Genomic DNA, 25,145 nt, shown 5'->3' with positions numbered 1-25,145 from the left:
GGGTTCACTTCCTTTTGACTGGTTTTGTCTCCTTGCTGTCCAAGGGACTATCAAGAGTCTCCTCCAGCGACACTATTCAAAAGCATTAATGCTTCGGTGCTCAGCCTTCCTTATGGTCCAATACTCACACCCATACCTGATTACTGGAAAAGCTATACCTTTTCCATAGGACCTATATTATGAGGGTCCTCTTGTGGAACAGAACTGACCAGTACCTTGGTCTTGGTCCTCCAACTTTTACAACTATGAGAAATAAATTCCTGTTGCTCAAATCATTCAGTCACAGCAACCTGAGCTGACTAATAATATTTGGAAATTACAGGCTTGGTAATTTCTTAAATTGGATCCCCAACATCTGGCATTTTGGTAATTTCCACTTTAGGAATCTTGGTAGGAGGCAAAGCTTACCTATTGAGAAAGGAACAGCAGGCCTGACAGCTGACAGCTGGTAGCTAGCCTGGCTCCTACCACCAAATCATGAGATTTCCCTGCTGATCATAAGCAATTTCACAAAATTATCAGTTGAAGACTCTTCAGACAATGATACAATAAAACAGAAATAAGTCGACTACAAAATCAGACCTGAATAGAGACCAAAGCCGACCTCGTGCTTCTATTACTATGAGGTGTTACTACATCTCCCATGACAACTCTAATTCCTTTCCATTCTCCTGGTCTCATGGGTTAAAAAATGCCCAAATCTCTAATAACCGAATGTCCCACTTTCAGAGAACACCTGATCCAGAAAAGACAAACATGTACTCAAACCTTCTCCAAAATCGCCTGGAAGTCTGTCCTAACTCCCCCTTACTGAGCTATGCCATGGTTCTCCACGGCATGCAGCTTTGCATGCTGCAGCAATGAACACGCCTAATGTTGATGAATAAGTGTCCATGGTGGTTTTTGGCTGCTGGGGATCAACATCCCTTTTAGAAGCCAGGTATCTTGCTTTCAAGTTTCTCTGGCTGGCATCAGTGAATTGGGTGCAGGGGCTTTACATCAGACACGTGCTTCCTTCTTGCCACAGAAGCTAACTATGGAGAATTCTTTATGGCTGAAGCAGCAACAGCAGCAAAAGTAACACTGCAGGGCGATGGTTCAATATTGGTGGTGAGAATGCAGTGCTGGCAGGGTGCCGGTACAAACAGTGGCATTCAGCATTCAGTGGTGGCAATAATGGTATTACACTACAGTGTTCTTTTTAAAATTGCTTTTGCCTTTTTTTCTAAGTTTTACTTGTTATATAGTCTGTTCTTTCATTTATCCAGTGTCCTATCATTAACGTCTTTTCAGCTTAAGTCACACGGAGTGGGCTTCCATGATGGCTTGCAGTAAAGAGTCCGCCTGCCAATCCAGGAAACACAGGTTTGATTCCTGGTTGGGAAAGATCTCATATTCCACGGAGCAAACTAAGCCCGTGTGCCACAGCTAGTGAGCCTGTGCTCTATAGACTGGGGGACACAACTACTGAAGCCCATGCTTTGCAACAAGAGAAGCTATTGCAATGAGAAGCCTACACACTGTAGCTAGAGAGTAGCCTCTGCTAGCAGAAACTAGAGAAAAAGCCCTGCATGATAACAAAGACCCAGCACAGCCAAAAATAAATAAATAAAATTTTAAAATCATACAAAGTTGGTTAAGAATCTGTTGATACTGGAACAATATTCTACATAGTATCCCCCTATGCAAACTCAAACATTTGATGATTGAAATATAACTATCTAATCACAGATGCTCTTAAGTTCCAGGTCTAAATTTTTTTATTTTTTTGCTGAACACTTTGGCTACATCATTTGCACTTCCAATTTATCAGGTTGAAAACAAAGTTAGTCATCTTCCCAGACCTCTTCTATTTTCCTGAGTATGAGTTGATACTACGTAAATCAAAAACCCATAACTAATTAGTTACAAGTCCTATGGATTCTACTCTCTCTGAAACCTGTTTCTTCTCATCTCTATATTCACCATCATAGCTCTAGTTCAAATCATTGTTTGTCCCGTGAATTACTTCCCTGGTGTTGTCAACTGGTTATTGTATCCTCTATAACACTCTCCACTTAGAAGCTGCATATATCTCTTAAATTTGCAAAAATTATAATAATGTCAAATAAAACTTTTCTTTTGGCTCCCCTTGCCAGAACAAAGTTGCTTCCAGAATAAAAATTCACATGATTCAAATGCTCTTGAGTTACTATTTCCAGGATATCTTCAATTGTGCTTCATGGAATGTGTAATGATGTCTAATAGTGACTCTTTTTAGTCTCTATTCTAAACAGGAAGTGATTCTGCCAAAGAAGTTTTTAGAAACCTGTGCAAACCCTGTAAGCACCAAAGCATCACAGTATAAATTAATCCTAAGAAGCATTTATTTGTTCATTTAATCTTTATTAAGCATCTACTATGGATTAGGACTTATTCTACAATATAAGAATGTAGATAAAAGTAAAACAGATAAAGTCTCTGCCATATGCAGCTACCATTTTAGTGGGAGAGATGTATGAGAAGGAAATAAACATAAGGATACAATACAGCTGGCATCCCAGGTGGTACTAGTGGTAAAGAATCTGCCTGACAATGCAGGAGACCCAAGAGACATGGGTTTGATCCCTGGGTCGGGAAAATCCCTTGGAGTATGGCAGGGCAACCCACTCCAGTATTCTTGCCTGAGAATCCCCATGGACAGAGGCGACATGACTGAAGGGACTTAGCACACAAGCATACAACATACTATGTGTTGAGAGTGTTATGAAGAAAGTAAAGCAGTGTGAGAATGATTGAGAGTATTTGGAGAGCTGCTATTTCATATAAAAGAGTCAGAGAAGGCCACTGTGTAAAGCTAACATTTTATCAAAATTCTGAAAGACATAAAGAAAGGCAGTGACATAATGTGGTAGATATATAAACACAAAATGCTATACTGTATAAATCATGATTTCTGTGGTTAAGACTGTCCAGGATCAAATTTGAGCTCTGTCACTTATAAGACTTAGGGCAAGATATTTAGTATCCCTGTGCCTCAGTTTTCCCATAAAATGGGAACTATATGAGTATCTATATTATTGGGTTGTACCTCTTAAATAAGTTGATAGATGTAAAGTGCTGAAAGCACATGGTAAACACTCAATGACAGAAGTTACTATTGTTTTGAAAAATGTATGCAGGTTAGGAAGAAAAAATATCACACAATACAATCCATAATTTATAGACATAATTTAATCCATATTTATAGACATAAACTGTTAGGGGAAGCCAAATCTTCAGTAGGAACCAAATAAGGTGAGCAGACGCATAGGAAACCACAAAGAAAAATTCCATATCATTCATCCAAGTATTCATCAAATACTTACTGCATTTCAAGCACCATGCCAGATAATGGACACGGAGGTAAGAAAGTTAGACATTATCTCTTCTTTTATAGAAATTTTATAGTATAACAAGAAGACATACAGTAAAATAGAGTAATCACAGTAAAAGGTATAAGTGTAATGGTATAGGACATCCAGAGAGGATACTATAGGAATATATAACCAGAATAGTGCAATAAAAAGTATACATGCCAGATAACATATAGAAAATCATCTAGATGGAACCAAACCATTTCATTGCCCCTGGACTTCCCTGGTGGCCCAGACAGTAAAGCGTCAGTCTACAATGCGGGAGACCTGGGTTCGATCCCTGGGTTGGGAAGATCCCCTGGAGAAGGAAATGGCAATCCACTCCAGGACTATTGCCTGGAAAATCCTATGGACAGAGGAGCCTGGTAGGCTACAGCCCATGGGGTCGTAAAGAGTCGGACACGACTGAGCGACTTCACTTTCACTTTTCACTTTTGTTTTAACTGCTAATCACAGTGTAAGATACCTATAAAAGAGTACAGAAGTATAATGAAGTATATACTGAACTGACTCTCACATAATCAACATCAAGGTGAAGAAATAAAATGCTTTCAGAGTCCAAAAGCAGCAGTCTCTTTCATGTACCCTTTACAGATAACCCTATTATAATTTCTGATAAATCCTGAGACAAGACTAGTTTGCCTCATGTTGTAGCCTACATAAATTAAAACAAAGATATTTCTTGTGCCTGACTTCTTTTATTTAACATTCATACAGACTTGTACCTGACTATTCATAGCAACCTACTTGTAACAAAAGCAGCCTGCTTAGAGCAAAAAACTGGGAGAAAACTTTCAACTCAAATATCCACTAAGAGGTGAAGATAAAGAACTTGTGCTATATTTATACAATGTACACTTTCAACAACAAAATTTGATAACCATTAAAATGTAGACAAATAAACCAGTAATGATCAATGATTCAAGAAGTCAGACCAAAAATATAATATATTCTGAAATCACATTTTCATAAAATTCTGGAAAGTTCAAATAAAATCTGTAGTGATATAAAGCAGAAGAGTATTTGCCTGGGTGAGAGTGGGTAAACAGTGTCATGAGGAAAAATTTTTTTGATGATGGATATGATCATTATCTTGACTGTAGTGATGATTTTGTTGGTGTATATATGTCTCAAAATTTATCGAATTGTTACTTTCTATATGTGCAATTAGATATCAATTATACTTAAATGTTACTTTCAATATGTGCAATTAGATATCAATTATACTTAAATAAGGGCTTCCCAGGTGCTCCCAGGTGCAGTGATTAAAAAAAAAAAATCTGCCTGCCAATGCAGGAAGTATAAGAGATGCAGTTTTGATTCCCTTCGTTGGGAAGATCCCTTGGAGTAGGAAATGGCAACCCACCCCAGTGTTCTTGCCTGGAGAATTCCGTGGACAGAGGAGCCTGGCAGACTACAGTCCATGAGGTTACAGAGTTGGATGCGACTAAGCATATATACCATTCGCACACACACGTAAATACTTAAATAAAGCTGTTTTTATTTATTTTTTAAGATTTGGGTACTTTGCTAACAAATGTAAAGCTTTCCTGAACTCAATATGTATTTAAACCTACAAAAATATCATCAGATATCCTCAGAACTTCAATCCAGTTTGAGTGGATTCTACCTTGCTGAGCCATGGTAATTAAGAACAAGGCTTCTGAGTCAGGCTGCAAGGGTTAGAATCCTTCCATCTCACCTTACCAGCTTTGTGACATTGGGTAAGTGATTTCTTTATGTGCCCTTACTTATAAAATAAGGATGCTTTGGGCTGGTGCACTGAGATGACCCAGAGGGATGGTACGGGGAGGGAAGTGGGAAGGGGGGTTCAGGATGGGGAACATGTGTATACCTGTGGCAGATTCATGCTGATGTATGGCACAACCAATACAATATTGTAAAGTAATTAACCTCCAATTGAAATAAATTAATTTATATTTAAAAAAATAAAGAAAGAAAGAAAAAAAATAAGGATAGTACTAATATTTACTTCAGAGAATTAATATGAAGATGGTATAAGTTAATATAGGTGAACTCAATAAATGTAAGCAATTACAAAATTTTTATACTTATAAATTTTATATAGTTATAAAACAAGGATAGTATTAATACTTCAGAGAATTAATATGAAGGTTGTATGAGTTAATATAGGTGAACTCAATAAATATTAGCAATTATACTACTTATGAGTTAAATTCTTGTGCCTATATTAGGCAAAATTAAATGTCCAGTATTCCTTGAAAAATTGACTGAATTAAATGTATTTTGCTTTCCTGGTGACTCAGAGGTTAAAGCGTCCACCTGCAATGTGGGAGACCTGGGTTCTATCCCTGGGTCTGGAAGATTCCCTGGAGAAGGAAATGGCAACCCACTCCAGTATTCCTGCCTGGAGAATCCCATGGATGGAGGAGCCTGGTCGACTATAGTCCATGGGGTCGCAAAGAGCTGGACCCGACTGAGTGACTTCACTTCCACTTTCTATCAGTTCAGTTCAGTTCAGTTGCTCAGTCGTTTCCGATTCTGTGCAACCCCATGAATCACAGCACGCCAGGCCTCCCTGTCCATCACCAACTCCCGGAGTTCACTCAGACTCACATCCATCGAGTTAGTGATGCCATCCAGCCATCTCATCCTCGGTCGTCCCCTTCTCCTCCTGCCTCCAATCCCTCCCAGCATCAGAGTCTTTTCCAATGAGTCAACTCTTCGCATGAGGTGGCCAAAGTACTGGAGTTTCAGCTTTAGCATCATTCCTTCCAAAGAAATCCCAGGGCTGATCTCCTTCAGAATGGACTGCTTGGATCTCCTTGCAGTCCAAGGGACTCTCCAGAGTCTTCTCCAACACCACAGTTCAAAAGCATCAATTCTTCAGCACTCAGCCTTCTTCACAGTCCAACTCTCACATCCATACATGACCAGTGGAAAAACCATAGCCTTGACTAGACAGACAAAGTAATGTCTCTGTTTTTCAATATGCTATCTAGGTTGGTCATAACTTTTCTTCCAAGGAGTAAGCGTCTTTTAATTTCATGGCTGCAGTCACCAAAAAAATAAAGTCTGACACTGTTTCCCCATCTATTTGCCATGAAGTGATGGGACCAGATGCCATAATCTCCGGTTTCTGAATGTTGAGCTTTGAGCCAACTTTTTCACTCTCCACTTTCACTTTCATCAAGAGGCTTTTGAGTTCCTCTTCACTTTCTGCCATAAGGGTGGTGTCATCTACATGTCTGAGGTTATTGATATTTCTCCCGGCAATCTTGATTCCAGCTTGTGCTTCTTCCAGCCCAGCATTTCTCATGATGTACTCTGCATATGGGTTAAATAAGCAGGGTGACAATATACAGCCTTGATGTCCTCCTTTTCCTATTTGGAACCAGTCTCTTGTTCCATGTCACTTTTTATACTAGCACACAAAATTTGGATAGGCTCTACTCTACTTTTCAAACCCTCTGTTTTGCTATGTACAATTCAATACATCCAACACAAATGAATCTCCCAGTATTTTTCATAATTTATCCATTTTCTCAACTTTAGCACATGAGTTTCCTTGGCTAGAATACCTTTTCTACAGAACCAAAATCTCAATAAAAGGAATCAATATATCTTTGAAATTCTGAACACATAGTACAGTACTCAATACATTATGCTGGACAAGTTTTCCTTGATTCTAATATTCATTCTCTTACTGAGTTTTCTGTCACTAGTGTTAAATACATTTACTTCTTGTTCCTTAAGCTTGGTATTAATGGAATATACCCTTTTGCTCTTCTGTTAGCATTACTAAAAGACAAAATTAGGATGATAGTTTATAGATTGTCATCTCAATGTATCCACATTTATTGCTGCTTTTTAATCCTCCTTATTTCCAAGTCTTTTTTTTTTTTACAATTATAGATGTGCAAACCTATTGATCTAGAGAAGACTGATGAGAATTACATTATTTTGCTTTTCCTAAAAAATTTTCAGTTCCTATTTATTTTCCTAAAGAGTAAATTGTATATCAATTATGTATCACAGAAATAAGTTTGATTTCAAGCATGATAAATATTACATTAAAAATTAAATTTAGAAATATCCTAAAGTAACAAATGCTTTAATATTAAAAGCTGAAGTTTCTATATTTACTTACATCAAGGAATACTGAAAGCACATTGTTCAGTAATTCCTATGGAAACATCTTGAACTACTTACTTGACTGTGTTTCACAGTAATTACTGTAGAAAAAATTTCTATTTCAAAGTGTCACCAATTTTCCAAAATCCTTCTGCAAAGCATCAACTTATAATGAAAATTACAATTCTAAACATTTTTCCTCAAGAAGAAGTATAATATAGAGTTGATGTATATTGTGTGCTATGTGATTAGTTGCTCAGTCACGTCCAACTTTTGTGACCCCATAGACCATAGCCTGCCAGGCTCCTCTGTCCATGGGATTCTCCAGGCAAGAATACTGGAGTGGGTTGCCATTTGCTTCTCCAGGGGATCTTCCCCACTCAGGAATGGGTCTCTTACCTCGCAGGAAGACTCCTTACAGACTGAGCTATGAGGGAAGCCCTAATAAACATCATAAAATTGACACAAAAACCAGTTCATTACCTGTGGTACAAAGAATATTATTTATATGGTAACAAATAACATTAAAATTCTTATTACCTGAATGAAAAATATCTTTGATGTTTTCCTTACCAGTTAATGTGCAGATCAAAAAATTACAATTTAAAGTTTATAAAAATGTAATGTATGTTGACTGTGTGAGGTATTGGTACCTTTATAGTCTCTTATGTTAGGAAATGCTAAAGAAGAAATCAGCTTGGTTTTAACAGGTTGGAAAGGTAAAACTGATAAAGACACTGAGCCATAAATTTAAAGGAGGAACAAAACCTTACATAATTACAAATATACTGATACTCTTACAGTCTTTGAAATTCATTGATCATCTGCTTAATTTATCGTTATGGGGACTGAATGGTTAATCTGCTACATCAGAACCCAAAATGTATCCTGATGTATTTTTTTTAATGAAAAACACTTCTAAATAATAGCAATTCTTGTCATATGTGATTCATATCTATAATACAGAAGAAGCATTAATAGGGTATGATATTTAATCAAGTGCCTTGAAGATAATTCAATTAAGAACAATATCAGCATAAATAATTTGAGGTTGCTAAAAGTATAATTTAAGCAGAGCTATAATCTGTAGGCAAAATAGTGAAGTTAGGACATTACAGAATACTGGAAAAAGAAATGGGTTTGAATTCAAGTTCTGCCACTTTCTGCTTAATTTCTGAGACGCAGTTTCCCAGTTGGTTAAGAAAAGTCACAACACATACCTTACACTGTTAAAAGGTTTAATGAAATAATGTTTGTGGATAAAGAGCCTGGTGTATCCACTAAATAAATATTAATTCCCTTTCACTGTCGATGAATACAAGATCACCTACAGTTTAAATCAGTTTTGTCTAGATTATTGTTTTATTGGAGGGAAAGACAGACAAAGACTAAGTTGTTCAGCATATGACTTCATCTATCTTCAGGCCTATCATAGTGCCAGCCACTCAGAAGAGACTTAAAAAGGTGCATAGCACTGTGCTGAAACACATCATATGCTTTATTCACTGAATATTGCTCTAACATTTATTTTCTTATTTAAGTTTTTAACTCCTGTCTTAAATACCAGCTTTTCCTTGTTACTCACATAATCAAAAATTTTTAGTAGCCATTAGTTAGTCAGGTCCACCTCAATCCACCTTTCTACTTTTACTCCCACTACTCATCTTAACTTATCCAACTGTCAGCAAAATTAGGACATTCCATGACTACGCTTGGTACTTTCTGACAGCCTTCATTTCCTCTGCAAATATACCACTGCTTTCTTCCCAGTAGTTGAAATATAATTTCCTCTTTAAAGCCTAGGTCAAATGTTCTCAAGTATGTTCTCCTTACCTCCCAACTGGAAGTAATCTTATTTTCTCTAAGTATGGGGGGGAATTAGTTTTTTTTTTCTTTCTTTTTCATTAGCCGCATACCAATTTCAAGCCACTATTTTAGCTACTCTGGAGAGTGAATAAACAACATACCCATCTTCAGGAAACCTACAATTTAGAAAAATACAAAAAGTACATTAATAAATAAGACAGAGAGAGAGACATGTAGGCCTGATACATTGGTAAATTAAAGGATGGATAGTAAGAAATCAATCAAGTAGGTGAAGCTAGATGAGAAAGGTCAGAATCATTGCTTCATTTAAAAGATATTTGCTCAATTTTAGAATGATGGTCTAAAATTATATTTTAGTAATTCAAATGGAAGTGACATCTATATGAAAGTGAAAGTGAAGTAGCTTAGTCATGTCCGACTCTTTGTGACCACATGAGCTATAGCCTACCAGGCTTCTCCATCCATCGGATTTTCCAGGCAAGAGTACCGGAGTGGGTTTCCATTTCCTTCTCCAGGGGATCTTCCTGAACCAGGGATAGAACCCGGGTTTCCCTCATTGCAGGCAGAGGCTTTACCTTCTTGGCCACCGTGAGCACTCAGTGACATCTATATAAGTACTCAATAATAATCTAGCAGCTTGAATAACTGAGACTCAGTTCAGTTCAGTTTAGTCACTCAGTCGTGTCCAACTCTTTGCGACCCCATGAATTGCAGCACAACAGGCCTCCCTGTCCATCACCAACTCCCAGAGTTCACTCAAACTCACGTCTATCGAGTCGGTGATGTCATCAAGCCATCTCATCCTCTGTCGTCCCCTTTTCCTCCTGCCCCCAATCTCTCCCAGCATCAGTCTTTTCCAATGAGTCAACTCTTTGCATGAGGTGGCCAAAGTACTGGAGTTTCAGCTTTAGCATCATTCCTTCCAATGAACACCCAGGAACAATCTCCTTTAGAATGGACTGGTTGCATCTCCTTGAAGTCCAAAGGACTCTCAAGAGTCTTCTCCAGCACCACAGTTTAAAAGCATCAATTCTTTGGCACTCAGCTTTCTTCACAGTCCAACTCTCACATCCATACATGACCACTGGACTAGGAGCATGTAAATATGTTGATTTCACTGGAAGTTCTGATTAGAATAGTTCTTGCAACAATTTCACAATTTCTGGATAGAGACTGCCTTTCAAATTTGTGTTATTTTTATTGCATAATAGTACTTAAACACTAAGCAGAAAATTATATAGATAAGATGGTTGGATGGCATCATTGAGTCAATGGACATGCGTTTGAGTAAGCTCTGGGAGTTGGTGATGGACAGGGAAGCCTGGCATGCTGCAGTCCATGGAGTTGCAAAGTGTTGGACATGACTGAGTGACTGAACTGAACTGAACAGAAAATTATAATTCCTTCAACTGCCATATCTTCTCTGTTCATTCCACAAATCTAACTTTGGACAAAGTACTAGCTACTGGAGATGCAATGGTGAAGAAAATAAAGATGTAGTATTGTCTTTAAAGAGCTCAAGGAAACAGACCTTCAAACAACTAATTATGACAATTTTTTAACAATATTGTATTCAAAGGCCTATATGTATTTGTGGTAGAGTTATTATGGATGGGAAACCATAATTTTCTCAAAGGTATTAACATTTGGGGGCTTCCGTGGTGACTCAGCAGTAAAGAATCTGCCAGTAATGCAGGAGACATGGGTTCAATCTCTGGATCAGGAAGATTCTCCTGGAGAAGGCACTGGTAACCCACTCCAGGATTATTGCCTGGAAAACAGTCCATGGGGTCTCAAGAGTCAGACACAGCTTAACTAAATCACCAGCACCGACACTTGGACTGGACCTTAGTCAAGTACTATATGGAAGAAGAGCTATAGTCAATCAAAAAGTGTTAATGTCTTATGTTTGGCTTTACAGATTTGTTATTAGTTGCATTTGAACATGCCTATGCAATGGCACCCCACTCCAGTACTCTTGCCTGGAAAATCCTACGGATGGAGGAGCCTGGTAAGCTGCACATGGGGTTGCTAAGAGTCAGACATGACTGAGCAACTTCACTTTCACTTTTCACTTTCATGCATTGGAGAAGGAAATGGCAACCCACTCCAGTATTCTTGCCTAGAGAATCCCAGGGACGGGGGAGCCTGGTGGGCTGCCGTCTATGGGGTCGCACAGAGTCGGACACGACTGAAGTGACTTAGCAGCAGCATGTCTGTTGTATGGAAAATCCTTTTCAAATCAAATCATAAAGCCACAAAGTGAAACCCTGATTTAAGGAATAAACTGAAAGCAGTTTAATTTTGTCAACTTTTTCCTATTTTCCTTATATACATCAAGAGCAAACACTCGGATGAAAGCCTTTGGATTTCACTTCCAAAAATACTTCTCAATTTTACTTACTTTTCTTGGCCCTATTGTCATTGCATTCACCTTCTCTTTGCCAGATTATAGCAGCTGATCTCCCTGCTATCTGTATTCACTCTTATAATAGCGTTGTAAAGGATGTTTAAAGAAACACCGCTTCTAAATAGAAGCTTCTTTCCTTGAGTTATCTGAAGGATAAGGGAATCATGCTGTGAACTTGTTTCATGTGTTTGTGTGTGTGTGTGCTCAGTTGTGCCTGACCCTTTGTGACCCCATGGACTGTAGCCTGTCATGCTCCTCTGTCCATGGAATTTTCCAGGCAACGATATTGGAATAGGTTGAAATTTCCTCCTCCAGGGGATCTTCCCGACCCATGGATCGAACCTGCATCTCTTGTGTCTCTTACATTGGCAGGCAGATACTTTACCACTGAACCACCCGGGAAGCCCAAATTTGTTTCATAGTATTTCCTATTAACCCTACATGACACCAACACCTAAGAAAAGCTTACTCTCTTATTCTTTGTAAATCTTCCTCTTATTTCTGTTATCATGTTCACCTCATCTTGTACCTTTGATGATCTCTTTCTCAGTTCAGTTCAGTCTCTTCAGTCCTGTCTGACTCTTTGCAACTCCATGGACTGCAGCACACCAGGCCTCCCTGTCCATCACCAACTCCTGGAGCTTCCTCAAACTCATGTCCATCGAGTTGGTGATGCCATCCAACCATCTCATTCTCTGTCGTCCTCTTATCCTCCTGCCTTCAATCTTGCCCAGCATCAGGGTCTTTTCCAATAAGTCAGCTCTTTGCATCAGGTGGTGAAAATATTGGAACTTCAGCTTCAGCATCAGTCCTTCCAATGAATATTCAGGACTGATTTCCTTTAGGATTGACTGGTTTGATCTCCTTGCAGTCCAAAGATTCTCCTTCCACTCAAAAGTCTTCTCCAACACCACAGTTCAAAAACATCAGTTCTTCAATGCTCAGCTTTCTTTACAGTCCAATTCTCACATCCATACATGACTACTGGAAAAACCATAGCTTTGACTATATGGATATATACTCTTTCTCAGTGTTGGATTAAAGTCTCACAGTGTATACTCCTGATGTGTCATGTCCCTTCACCACCAGCTTCTACATGAAGCCCACATGAGAGTACAATTCTTCTCTTTTGACAACTTTTCTTTAAAAGAATCTGCCAGTGGTTTATCTTTTCTCCTCTCAGTATACAGATGTAGGGGAAGAAACTAAGTGGGTAAATGGAAGAGGAAAAATACAAAAACCTCTATCAGGTTCTGGATTCAGGTTCTGGATTTGTCCTGTCCAATCTGGGATACATCAGGGGACCCTAAGACTGTGGCTTTGGAACTGAGTTCTAGTCCTTACCTGAAATGACTGCCAAAGGACTCTAACTAGGACTGAGCAAAAGTCTCTCTTTGCCTCCTTAGGTCACACTATACCACAAGGTTCTTTAGTGGGTGAGCTGCAGCAAATTCATGTCTAGCCTCCCTGGCAGTGGAGCCAGAGTTTATGTGGATGAAGTTCTCTTGATAGAGCCTTGGGAAACCAGAACTTGGTTGCTGTGCTCTGAGGCTCTGATATTTATTAATCTGGTTCTTGGACTGGAGTCAGTCAAGACATTAAAGCTGGAAATCTTTGTCAGGCTCTCTTACTTGGTTACTTCTTTGTTTCTGAGCTTGCCCTTCTAGTACACCCAAGTGGTGGGCTATTTCGGTGAGCACTTAAGTCTTTTTATTTCATCAACTACACCATTAATCTTATTATTTTTCTAATACTAGTAGTCCAGCAGGGTAGGCCTTATCAGCTAATAGGGTGGAGTTTCAAAATAGATCTAGAGAATGTGCCAGTAGCCTTCTCTTCCTGAAGAAAGAACTTTCTTTATGACTTGAGTGGCTTTATAATGAACACAAATTCATAAACCAACCCTGCATACTTAAAAAATTGTAGTTTCAGTACCAGTGTGACCAAACACAAAGTCCCAAGTGGTTTTCCAAGGAAAATACAGCTTGTTTTAGATTCACCTTCCCCTTTACATCTTAACAGCAGATGTCAGTCTGTCCCAATGTACTGACTTTCTTCTAAGACATTGTGTTCTTTGGAGAAGTGATTTTAATCCAAGAAGCCAACAAGTTTGTGATATCTCTAGAGTAGTAACCACAAGTAGGAAGTACAATATTTACAAATGCCCATTACAAACCTTTAAAGAGGGGAGGAAACAGCAGTTCAAGATTTAGTCTTCAGTACATTTAATTAAAATAGTTTTACTTTTTTTTTTTCTACTTTTGTTTTTGTACACTTCTGACTCTTTTACTCTGAATGAACTCTCCATGCCATCCTGTCTCACACTCTTGGTCCCCTTGTATCCCTCACACTTTGGACAGGTTCACACAACACCCTTCTCATATGTCTTGTTTTTGCCATAGTCACAACCTTTTGAGAAGTGAAATACCTCTGTTCTGCTTGTCTCACAACACTCTTCAGAAACCTCAAAACATGATGCCAAGTGGAAGAAGTCAGAGATAAAACATCATATATTGTGTGATTCCATTTACATGGAATGTTGAGAAAAGACAAATTTATACAGACAGAAAACAGAATGGTGGTTGCCATAGGGCTGGAGTGAAAACAGATCAGATAGAAGCTTGACTGGGCATGCCACATGGGACTTTGAAAAGTGACAGAAATGTTGCAAACTGCATTGTGGTGATGATTACACAGCTCTATAAATTTACCCAAAATCATCAACTTGTGCACTTTGGTGGGCAGATTTTACGCTGTGTAACATACACCTCAATAAAGCTGTGAAAAAATACACTGAGTGGCTTTTGCTCTCTGCTGCCATAGTGAAGAAGTCGCCTATAAATCTTTACAAATTTTATCCCATAACTCACAAATTCATCATTCCTCAACTGAAAGCCCTTTCACTGAAACCTCAGTGTTACCCACAAATGAAGTCCAACCGTGGCACATGGGTCCTTCCTGAGATCTTCTCTGTCTACTTCCTGGCTATTCCTCCCTCACACATGTGATTTTGCATGTTCAATCCTTGTGTCATGCTTCCTCTTTAAGCAAACTACTCCTTCTGACCACTTGTTATTGGTTGATTCAAATTTATTGTTCAAAAGACTCTTTGAGCTTCACCTCTTTTGTACATTTTTATCTGAACTTTGCTGCCAGGATTAAGCATTACTCTATACTATTTCTGTTCATCACGTTTCTATAATCCTACGCAAATGCTGCATAGCATGTTATGTTTTACTTGTCTATATTCCTTACCAAAACATGATAGGCCTAATTGCAGGGGAGCTACTGTACTTGGTGTCTCTGATGTTACTCACAGTGCTTAACCAATGTTTACTGAGCTGGACTGAATTAGTTTGCATTCTCTCCATAATTTGCCCAAGCACAAGAGATTACTGAGTTCTGTTTTAAATGGTATCTAGTCCCATCCTTATGCATCATATAGCTGCAACCAAAGCAGCTGTATGTGTTGAGTGAGGGGTAAAGGGGAATTACTGGATTTACAGAAGATTTTACTTCACTAAGATTTTGAGCAACTGTGTAGTTTCCACATCCTCAAGCTCTTCTAACCTCTTCTGTCCTAAACCTTCTGTTACTTTTACTGTAATGACATCAATATGCTATATCTTTGCCCTATTAATATTTTCTGGTTTTATGCTAATAAATACACATAGACTATCATTCTTTACCTAATTTATATTGGTTGCTGTGGCAGAAGCAGCTACCATAAAGTAAAACTGACAACACCTAATATAACTTTGCCATGTTTTGTTTATGACTAAAAATTTGTAAAGTAATCATATTCTTTGGTGACAAAATTTGAAGAAGGAAATGGCAACCCACTCCAATATTCTTGCCTGGAGAATCCCATGGACAGAGGAGCCTGGTGGGCTACAGTCCATGGGGTCACAAAAAGTTAGACATGACTGAGTGACTAACATACTTTTAGATCTGTCAGCTTTGTTCCAGAGAAAGTTGACTTGATTTAAAATAGAATACAAAATGGCAGAAATCATAGTTGGTAAAATTTGATGCAAAAAAATATAGGAATGGGAGAGTATATGAAATTCTTAATAAACATGCAGGAATCTGTGATTTCTGAGAAACATAAGGGGATGTATTCTGTTTTCTAAGATACTGCTGCTGCTGTTTAGTTACTAAGTCATGTTCGACTCTTCTGCAACCCCATGGACTGTAGCCCACCAAGGTCACCTGTCCATGGGATTTCCCAAGCAAGAATACTGGAGTGGGGTGCCATTTTCTTTGGGGATCTTCCTGACTCAGAAATCAAATCTGCATTGGCAGGCGGATTCATTACCACTGAACCAGCAAGGAAGGCCTTTACACACTGCTAAGAGCCATTAAAAATTGACTTCTTTTCATGAAATGTCAATAAGATGTCGAAAGGCAACTCAATATGTTGCTCACATGATGGTCCAGGTTCCCAGGACGGATACTTATCTTACAAGGTGGGAAGGGGTTCTGTCGTACAATACTTGGTATCCTAGACAATGGGTAAGCACATATTGTGTTGCCTTCTTTTTAAGAATTATTTTTCATTTTAATTATTATTGTATATTTAGTTAAATTCTAGTTTAATATGCATATCCCACCACCCATGAAAATGTAATCAACTGAATATATTTCTAAATGTTAGCTCAATGAGATTACTGTGATTTCAATAATAATAAATGCCTATGAACACATCTTTTAAGCAATTTATCTAGTTTAAATAATATACATCTAGAGGCTAAAAAATATGCAACTTTATAAAACAAATCATTTAATATTTTTGTTAAATTAACACATGTGATTCCTCTTAGCATAAAAGATTAGAGTGCCATAAACATTGTCAAAGAGTTTACAATCAGTTCCACTTGTTGGAATACTACTGTGATGTAGCATTAACGGTGGACAAAAATGAATCAAGTATCATAGTCAATGGTATATAATTTAATTTTTTACTTCTGTAATCACTTCTACTGATGCAGTTTTAAACCATTCCAACTAGACAACAATTATTTGTTACTTGTTAATGTCTTTTCATTAAGAGAACTTTCCTTTATCCTATACATATAAGCTCTCAATTGCATTTAATACATTATCATAAGACCAGAAATGCAACATAGTTCAGCAAAATAATTATCCAACAGAACTACTGCATGTTGTTGCAGAGTTTAACTGCAGTTCTGTAAGACTTCTCAAATTTAACAATAGAAAATTTAGTTCCTTACTTGGAATATGACAGAGGCAGAAATATTTCTTAAATACTTTAATGCTATTTTCATGCAGACTATTTGAAGGACATGGTGGGAGCATATTATAAAACTACACTAAAATAGCACAATTTGTTCTAAAGCAGAGTCAGATATTTATGTTCTTAGGAAAGCAATATACGTTTCAAAACACAGTTTCTAGAGATATGTGCAGTATATGTGTAAATGACAGAAGTCAATGAGTATATGCCACACAGCTGAAAACAATGTACAAACTCAGTTAAGTAGGTTTGTGAAACTTTACATAAGATCTTTACAAGTACACATGGAAGAATCCATATTTACACAATTTGAACTGAAAGAACAATATCCACTTTCAAATATATATGTGCTTTTTACAAAAGGCTATACATTTAGGGTCATTATTTTATAAATTCACATAATTAAAATGCATTAGAAACAGAATAGAAATATTCAGAAAAGTACAATTCAACTCTATAGTGTAGATTTTATAAAAAGTGACAATTTGTAATTTCCTAAGAAAATAAAATGGAAGCAAATGACAATAAAAAATAAAAACATTATTAAGCTCAATGTATCTATACTTCTTATATTTGGTTTATGAAAAGAACCTTCAAATTATATTCAATCAAGCAATAGTTCCAATAAAACTGGTATAAATTCTTTGTATCTTGTCTTGTTCCAAAAAGAAGTGAAGACCAGGTGAAGAATGAATATGTGGTATTGTACCAAGATGAAGATCTCTGGATGCTGAATTTCAAACTCTTCAGAATTTCACTATGAAATATATCCTACTCTTTGAAGTCAAATGTATAAAATGTTAGCACCCATTATGTCAATGGTTATTTATTTTGCAAAGACATCATTACAGAGATTCATTTTATATGCAAATTGAAATGTTATAAGTCATTGAACTGCATAGATAAAGCTAATGTGGTTAATTAACAAATGTGTTTTATAGCTACAAAATAACTGTTTCACATTAAATTACATAAAATTTAAGGAAACATAAAACCAGTCAATCGCTGATCTTTCATATTTTGATAAGGGCCATCTGGGAATAGTCATTTACTTTGCAAAGTAAGTTCACAATAGAACATAACTAGCGGGTATGACATATAAACTGGGCAACTCTATTCAGCCTCTGAAGTATTAGAGAAATTCTCTTGTTTAACTGCTTTAGGATGCCTTTTAAATGATGATTTATTTTGAGCTATTCAAAAATATTTATACAAAAATTATATGTGACAGCAGCTTTATATCAACTAAGTGAAATAAATTGGACAAAAATATTTGTTAATGTTTTTCTAAGACTGATAAAATTTCATATTAATTGGAAATTAAGGCAACTGAACACACTTGGGAAAAATTCAGGTTGCTTTATATTAGCCAGAAATGTCATTGTTAAATTTTAACAAAGACCAAACATTTTGCATCACACTAGGCAGTAAGAAGGCAGCCCCCATCAGCAGGTAGCACACCAAAAATGTTTGGTTTCATAATACAGTTTGGGAGAACTACCTCTACAAAGTCTATTCGTGCTGATGCTCCTGATGCTGCCATTTCTGGAACCCGAAAAGCAGCTGCCTCCACATCCTCTGTTGTAGGTGTCACTGTATAGTCTCAGGCGATTGGGCAAGGGGCACACTCTGGATCTTCAGATGCTAAGATGAGAAAAATCAATTTCAATGCCCAAAAGATGGAATTCCTAATGCAGAAGGTGACTAAAATAGCTATTTCAATTGGTCTATATTACAGGGAGGGGAAATGTTTGCTTGTTTCAATATAATTGCATATAAGTAGGTTATAAACAAGATTTTTGTAAAGCGGTACAGTTCTAGGATTAGACAAATACTAGATAGGATAGAAACAGAAAATCAAACTGAGTGGTATTGGACAAGATGACTAAAAAACATGCATGCTTCCTAAAAGAAGAAGGCAAAACACTCATATAAGGATCATTGAGCAATAAACCAGTCTCATGAAAATAACTTGCCTAAACTTTTATTTTCAAGGCTATTTCTATTCATTTAAATTAATTCTACAATAACAAGCATTATTGATGCATGATGTTCAAGGCAGAATACAAATGAATCCATTAATAATTAACTGCAATTTTTCAGTGTCCCTTTCCTTCTGAAAATAACAAAATTTGGTTTATGATTGTTCTTTGTTAAGTAAAATTTTCTTCTCAAGTTTATCAGTTTACATCATATGTAGAATAATTCAGCTTAATCTATAGTGTTTGACAAAAGCTCTTATAGGGGACAACAACACCGAAGAAATCAGTTGAGATACAGAAGGGAACATACTGTAAAAGAGTGTGCTTTACTATATTCAAAGAATTTTGAGTAGAATCATGTTTTTGGTTATAAAAAAAATCATTCATTCTATTTATTTTTTTCTAAATATTTAACAACAACTTTTACTGGATATCTTCATGTTTTAACAAAATATTTGTAACTTGCATCTTGAAACATTTTAAAAAATTGATTTGATTTTAAAATTATATATGCATATAGGAGAAAAAACCATTTACAAAGTAAATATTTACTGGAAACACATAAGTAGCTCAAATTAATATACAGTGACTATTTTAACTTAAATCGTTTAAACCGTCTTTTTATTTTAAAAATTGTCTTTTTTAGGGCAGTCATTTATACAGCTTGTGAACCTGAATCCATTATATTTGATTTAGTGTAAAGTGACAAATGATCACAAATTAGAATGACAGACTCTTATTGAACATAATTTTTCAGCAGGAGCCATCCTGAATCAATTAATCACAGTATTACTTTACTTTAATTCTGCTTTTCTTTTTTTCCAAAAAAGTCACCAATTGCATATTTCAATTAGTGACTTATACGTATTTCACTTACAACTTTGATGTACATTTTATTCAAATTAGTTAAATGCTCTATTTTATTAACATATGATTTAAAAATTGGATATGCTTAAATAGCAAAACAAAGCAAATTACAGTTTCTCAGATAAATGCAATTATGGTTATACAAAATATTAAATAATGATTAAATACCTTATCTCCATTAGAAATTTCTCTTTGCTCCAGTAAGAGATTTACATTTTCAATTAAGAACAGAAACATACTACGTTACAATATTTTTGCATACAACTGAAATTAACACACATTCAAGCATTTTTGCAGTAGAAAGCAAGAATTAGAGTCTTCAAATCTATATGATTATTAATTACAGTGTAACTTTGGAAATTCTCTAAATGTTGAACTCAATACTTGCATAAGGTGGATTAAAAATGCACATAGACTGAGCAAAAATTGTCTACAGGCAAACTTAATGGACAGGCAATACATACACAGATTATCTGTGAGGATACTTTGTCTCAAATTTTTCTTGAGTTTCGTTTCATTTATTTTCTTGGTATAGTATTAAATAGTTATTTAGAGAGGTGTTTATTGGACAAATTGATATAGCTATTTCACAACATTATCTTAATTCTTCCGATATATGCTTATTAAATTCACATTCTTAGTATAGAAGGAATATATTGCATGTGCAAAATGTTAAAAAGAATTTTATATTTCCTATTTTATATGAACAACTGTATTTTATAATTTAGATGAGGATAATACTATACAGCTCCAGTTGAATATAATTGTTCACTTTGTGTATTTTTCTGGATAATTTGAAATATGCAACTGGATACCTGCCAAACTCAAAGCAATGAAATCTTAGTGCTTTGTTTCAGATCTTTCTCCCTTATCATTTGACCTTCTCATAGGGCATACAGATTATTCAAGAATGAATTTGTCTACAGAATAGTAATATAGCAGTCAATAATCTCATCCCACTATTGAACTAGCCAAAATTCAACACTGAAAGCTTAAAGTGTTACAGCACACAATTTGACTTTGAAGTGAGGGCACAAGAACATACCATTTTATTTAAACATCACAGTGAGCAATATATAAATTTTTATAATGGCAAGTAACATTTCATTCTTTAAATACATTGCAAAAAATTTTCCAACCTATCTGTCATTTGCAGTGAGACTATTAAAACTCAATGAATTAAAACTTATGAATGTGTTTCTATGACAAAATACAGTCATCTGACAGAGTAGTCTTTAGCTAACTAGTAAGAAAAGATAAAACATTATTTTGTATATAAAAGGTTGAATTAATAAATACAATTTGTGTCAAAGCTAAATCAACTTATGAAATTCCTTTGGTTTGAAACACACTGTATAATGTTTTGAAATATTTTGTTGATATGCTAAGGTATTTAATTTCATGAGGTATTTCATTTATTTACTTAATAGGTAAATGTAAGAGTATTTTATCCATAGCCTTCAAGTCACTACAGGAGTACATGAAGAGGTAGAAAAGAGAAGGAATAACAGATTCTGTTTAGAGAATTGAACAAAAAATTTGAACAGATAATCTGTGATTGGAGCCATTATGTTGCAATAAGAGATTGCCATACAGTGAAAAAGAGGGAAATTTAGGCAGAGGACATTACAGATATGAATTTATTACTTGGAAATGGTGAGACAGTCTTTCTTGAGGGAGCTTAATATGGAAAAAATTGTTAAAAGATGAAGCATCTTGTCCTTACACATTTATTTCTCTACTTCACTTTTATTGTCCAACCTTAAAAAAGCTGTTTCAGGTGAAATTCTTACTTGTGCACTTGATCCGGAACTCTATCAACCTTTTCTAGGAAGCATCTGGTTTAAGCTTTCCTCCCTTTCTTCTTTGTGTTATCCTCTTTACTTTCCCCGCCTTGGGTGGTATGCCACATACATCTCTGCTGCCTCCACTTCCATGTATACCACATACCTAGCTCAAGTCAATATTTCTTTCTTGTTCACTGAACTAAAATTTATTGAGCATCTACTGTGTTCCATGCAATGTACTAAAGAAATGAGAGCAAGACGAGCTGTCCTCCTTTCTTCTCTTCTGAAAAGGGTACTCTGTTTTACTTACTCATCTAACATCCACTCACCAATCCACTGCTCTGTGGAATTCTAGTCCTTCCAACTTAATATAACTGCCTCTGTTTTAGGAAGTTAGTATTACTAGCAGTTAATCATGCCAGTTTGGGTGACACAGAAAGAAATCTAAAGCTGACTTCCACTGATCTTGGGTTGTCTGTTGACCTTAAGACAGTTATTTGACTTCCCTGAGCCACTGCTTTCTCATTCTATAAAACAAACATAATGCTCCTTTCCTCAGTGTTAAGTGAAGCTCAAAATGAAGTATGATTATATGCTTTATAATGCTTCACCCAGTGCCTTGTACATAGAAGTTCAAGGAACTTGTTAAGTGTCCATGTCTAAAAGCCCTAATAATTCCAAAGCCAACTAATATTTTTCAGTTTTTGCATTTGGGATCCCTTTGCTCTCTTTGACATTTTGATTATTCCCTTCATCAAACCTCTCTACTTCCTTAGGTTCTACGATGAGGCACTCTTCTGCTTTCGTTTCTCCACCATGGACTCATTATCTGCCTGGTCTGTAAATGCTGGTTTTCTGTTTAAGTATATTGCTTTCATCACTCAGACTCACTGATCTGTTCTCACTGTTTCAAATAGCATCTCTACTAATGATGCAGATGACACCACCCTTATGGCAGAAAGTGAAGAAGAACTAAAAAGCCTCTTTTTTTTTTTTTTTTTTTTTAGTTTTTTATTTTTTTAATTTTAAAATCTTTAATTCTTACATGCATTCCCAAACATGCACCCCCCTCCCACCTCCCTCCCCATAACATCTTTCTGGGTCATCCCCATGCACCAGCCCCAAGCATGCTGCATCCTGCTTCAGACATAGACTGGCGATTCAATTCACATGATAGTATACATGTTAGAATGTCATTCTCCCAAATCATCCCACCCTCTCCCTCTCCCTCTGTGTCCAAAAGTCCGTTATACACATCTGTGTCTCTTTCCCTGTCTTGCATACAGGGTCATCATTGCCATCTTCCTAAATTCCATATATACGTGTTAGTATACTGTATTGGTGTTTTTCTTTCTGGCTTACTTCACTCTGTATAATCGGCTCCAGTTTCATCCATCTCATCAGAACTGATTCAAATGAATTCTTTTTAACGGCTGAGTAATACTCCATTGTGTATATGTACCACAGCTTTCTTATCCATTCATCTGCTGATGGACATCTAGGTTGTTTCCATGTCCTGGCTATTATAAACAGTGCTGCAATGAACATTGGGGTACATGTGTCTCTTTCAATTCTGGTTTCCTCGGTGTGTATGCCCAGCAGTGGGATTGCTGGGTCATAAGGTAGTTGTATTTGCAATTTTTTAAGGAATCTCCACACTGTTCTCCATAGTGGCTGTACTAGTTTGCATTCCCACCAACAGTGTAGGAGGGTTCCCTTTTCTCCACACCCTCTCCAGCATTTATTGCTTGCAGATTTTTGGATCGCAGCCATTCTGACTGGTGTGAAGTGGTACCTCATTGTGGTTTTGATTTGCATTTCTCTAATAATGAGTGATGTTGAGCATCTTTTCATGCGTTTGTTAGCCATCCGTATGTCTTCTTTGGAGAAATGTCTATTTAGTTCTTTGGCCCATTTTTTGATTGGGTCGTTTATTTTTCTGGAGTTGAGCTGCAGAAGTTGCTTGTATATTTTTGAGATTAGTTGTTTGTCAGTTGCTTCATTTGCTATTATTTTCTCCCATTCAGATGGCTCTCTTTTCACCTTACTTATATTTTCCTTTGTTGTGCAGAAGCTTTTAATTTTAATTAGATCCCATTTGTTTATTTTTGCTTTTATTTCCAGCATTCTGGGAGGTGGATCATAGAGGATCCTGCTATGATTTATGTCTGAGAGTGTTTTGCCTATGTTCTCCTCTAGGAGTTTTATAGTTTCTGATCTTACATTTAGATCTTTAATCTAAAAAGCCTCTTGATGAAAGTAAAAGAGGAGAGTGAAAAAGTTGGCTTAAAGCTCAACATTCAGAAAACGAAGATCATGGCATCCAGTCCCATCACTCCATGGGAAATAGATGGAGAAACAGTGGAAACAGTGTCAGACTTTATTTTTGGGGCTCCAAAATCACTGCAGATGGTGAGTGCAGCCATGAAATTAAAAGACGCTTACTCCTTGGAAGAAAAGTTATGAGCAACCTAGATAGCATATTTAAAAGCAGAGACGTTCCTTTGCTGACTAAGGTCCGTCTAGTCAAGGCTATGGTTTTTCCAGTAGTCATGTATGGATGTGAGAGTTGGACTGTGAAGAAGGTTGAGTGCTGAAGAATTGATGCTTTTGAACTGTGGTGTTGGAGAAGACTCTTGAGAGTCCCTTGGACTGCAAGGAGATCCAACCAGTCCATTCTGAAGGAGATCAGCCCTGGGATTTCTTTTGGAGGGAATGATGCTAAAGCTGAAACTCCAGTACTTTGGGCACCTCATGGGAAGAGTTGACTCACTGGAAAAGACTCTGATGCTGGGAGGGATTGGGGGCAGGAGAAGAAGGGGACGACAGAGGATGAGATGGCTGGATGGCATCACGGACTCGATGGACGTGAGTCTGAGTGAACTCCGGGAGTTGGTGATGGACAGGGAGGCCTGGCGTGCTGCGATTCATGGGGTCGCAAAGAGTTGGACACAACTGAGCGACTGAACCGAACCGACCAATCCTTCTTGCACTCCTCTGAGGGAATCAGTTGAGTTTTCCATTCTTAAAGAAGTCTGTTTTGACTGTCTACTTATGTGTCTGTTCTCAGATTGGGAACTTAGAAGAAGGTATAAAACCAAAAAAAAATTTGCCAACAGGTCTAAATATTTATGTTGACAAAATCTTCAAGTAGGTACATGGTAGGAAGGATATTAAAAGAGAAAGCAGAATAAAATATAAGAAACTTGTAATAGAATCACAATAAGAACTGATTTTTTTTTTTAACATTTCTAAGTTCCTCTGACATGGAAATGTATGATAATTTTGTAATAGAATCTTCACTAATGTATTTATACCAGAATACCTAAGGACCTGAAAAAAATATGACATAGTACACCTACTTTGAGTTTAAATTTTATATACAGAGATACACACTTTTTGGGAGAAGGCAATGGCACCCCACTGCAGTACTCTTGCCTGGAAAATCCCATGGATGGAGGAACCTGATAGGCTGCAGTCCATGGGGTCGCTAAGAGTCTGGAC

The 25,145-nt window shown here is 36.7% G+C and overlaps 1 protein-coding gene across 2 annotated transcripts in view; it reads right to left on the bottom strand.

Moving 5' to 3' along the window:
* The window catches only part of LRRC7 (leucine rich repeat containing 7), a 621,984-nt gene that overhangs the window by 220,055 nt on the left and 376,784 nt on the right, over window positions 1–25,145 (bottom strand). Inside the window, exon 8 of one of the 2 annotated variants that reach the window (XM_060410795.1) lies at window positions 16,512–18,649. The exons of the other annotated variant lie outside the window; for it this stretch is intronic. Coding sequence (XP_060266778.1) covers window positions 18,643–18,649 — 7 coding nt within the window. The 3' untranslated portion in view covers window positions 16,512–18,642. Of the gene's footprint in view, window positions 1–16,511; window positions 18,650–25,145 lie in introns of those variants that run through there. 2 annotated transcript variants of the gene reach the window in all.

This window comes from Ovis aries, chromosome 1, assembly GCF_016772045.2.
Source record: "Ovis aries strain OAR_USU_Benz2616 breed Rambouillet chromosome 1, ARS-UI_Ramb_v3.0, whole genome shotgun sequence".
Lineage (NCBI taxonomy): Eukaryota > Metazoa > Chordata > Mammalia > Artiodactyla > Bovidae > Ovis > Ovis aries.
This window is presented reverse-complemented; position numbering and strand designations above follow the sequence as displayed.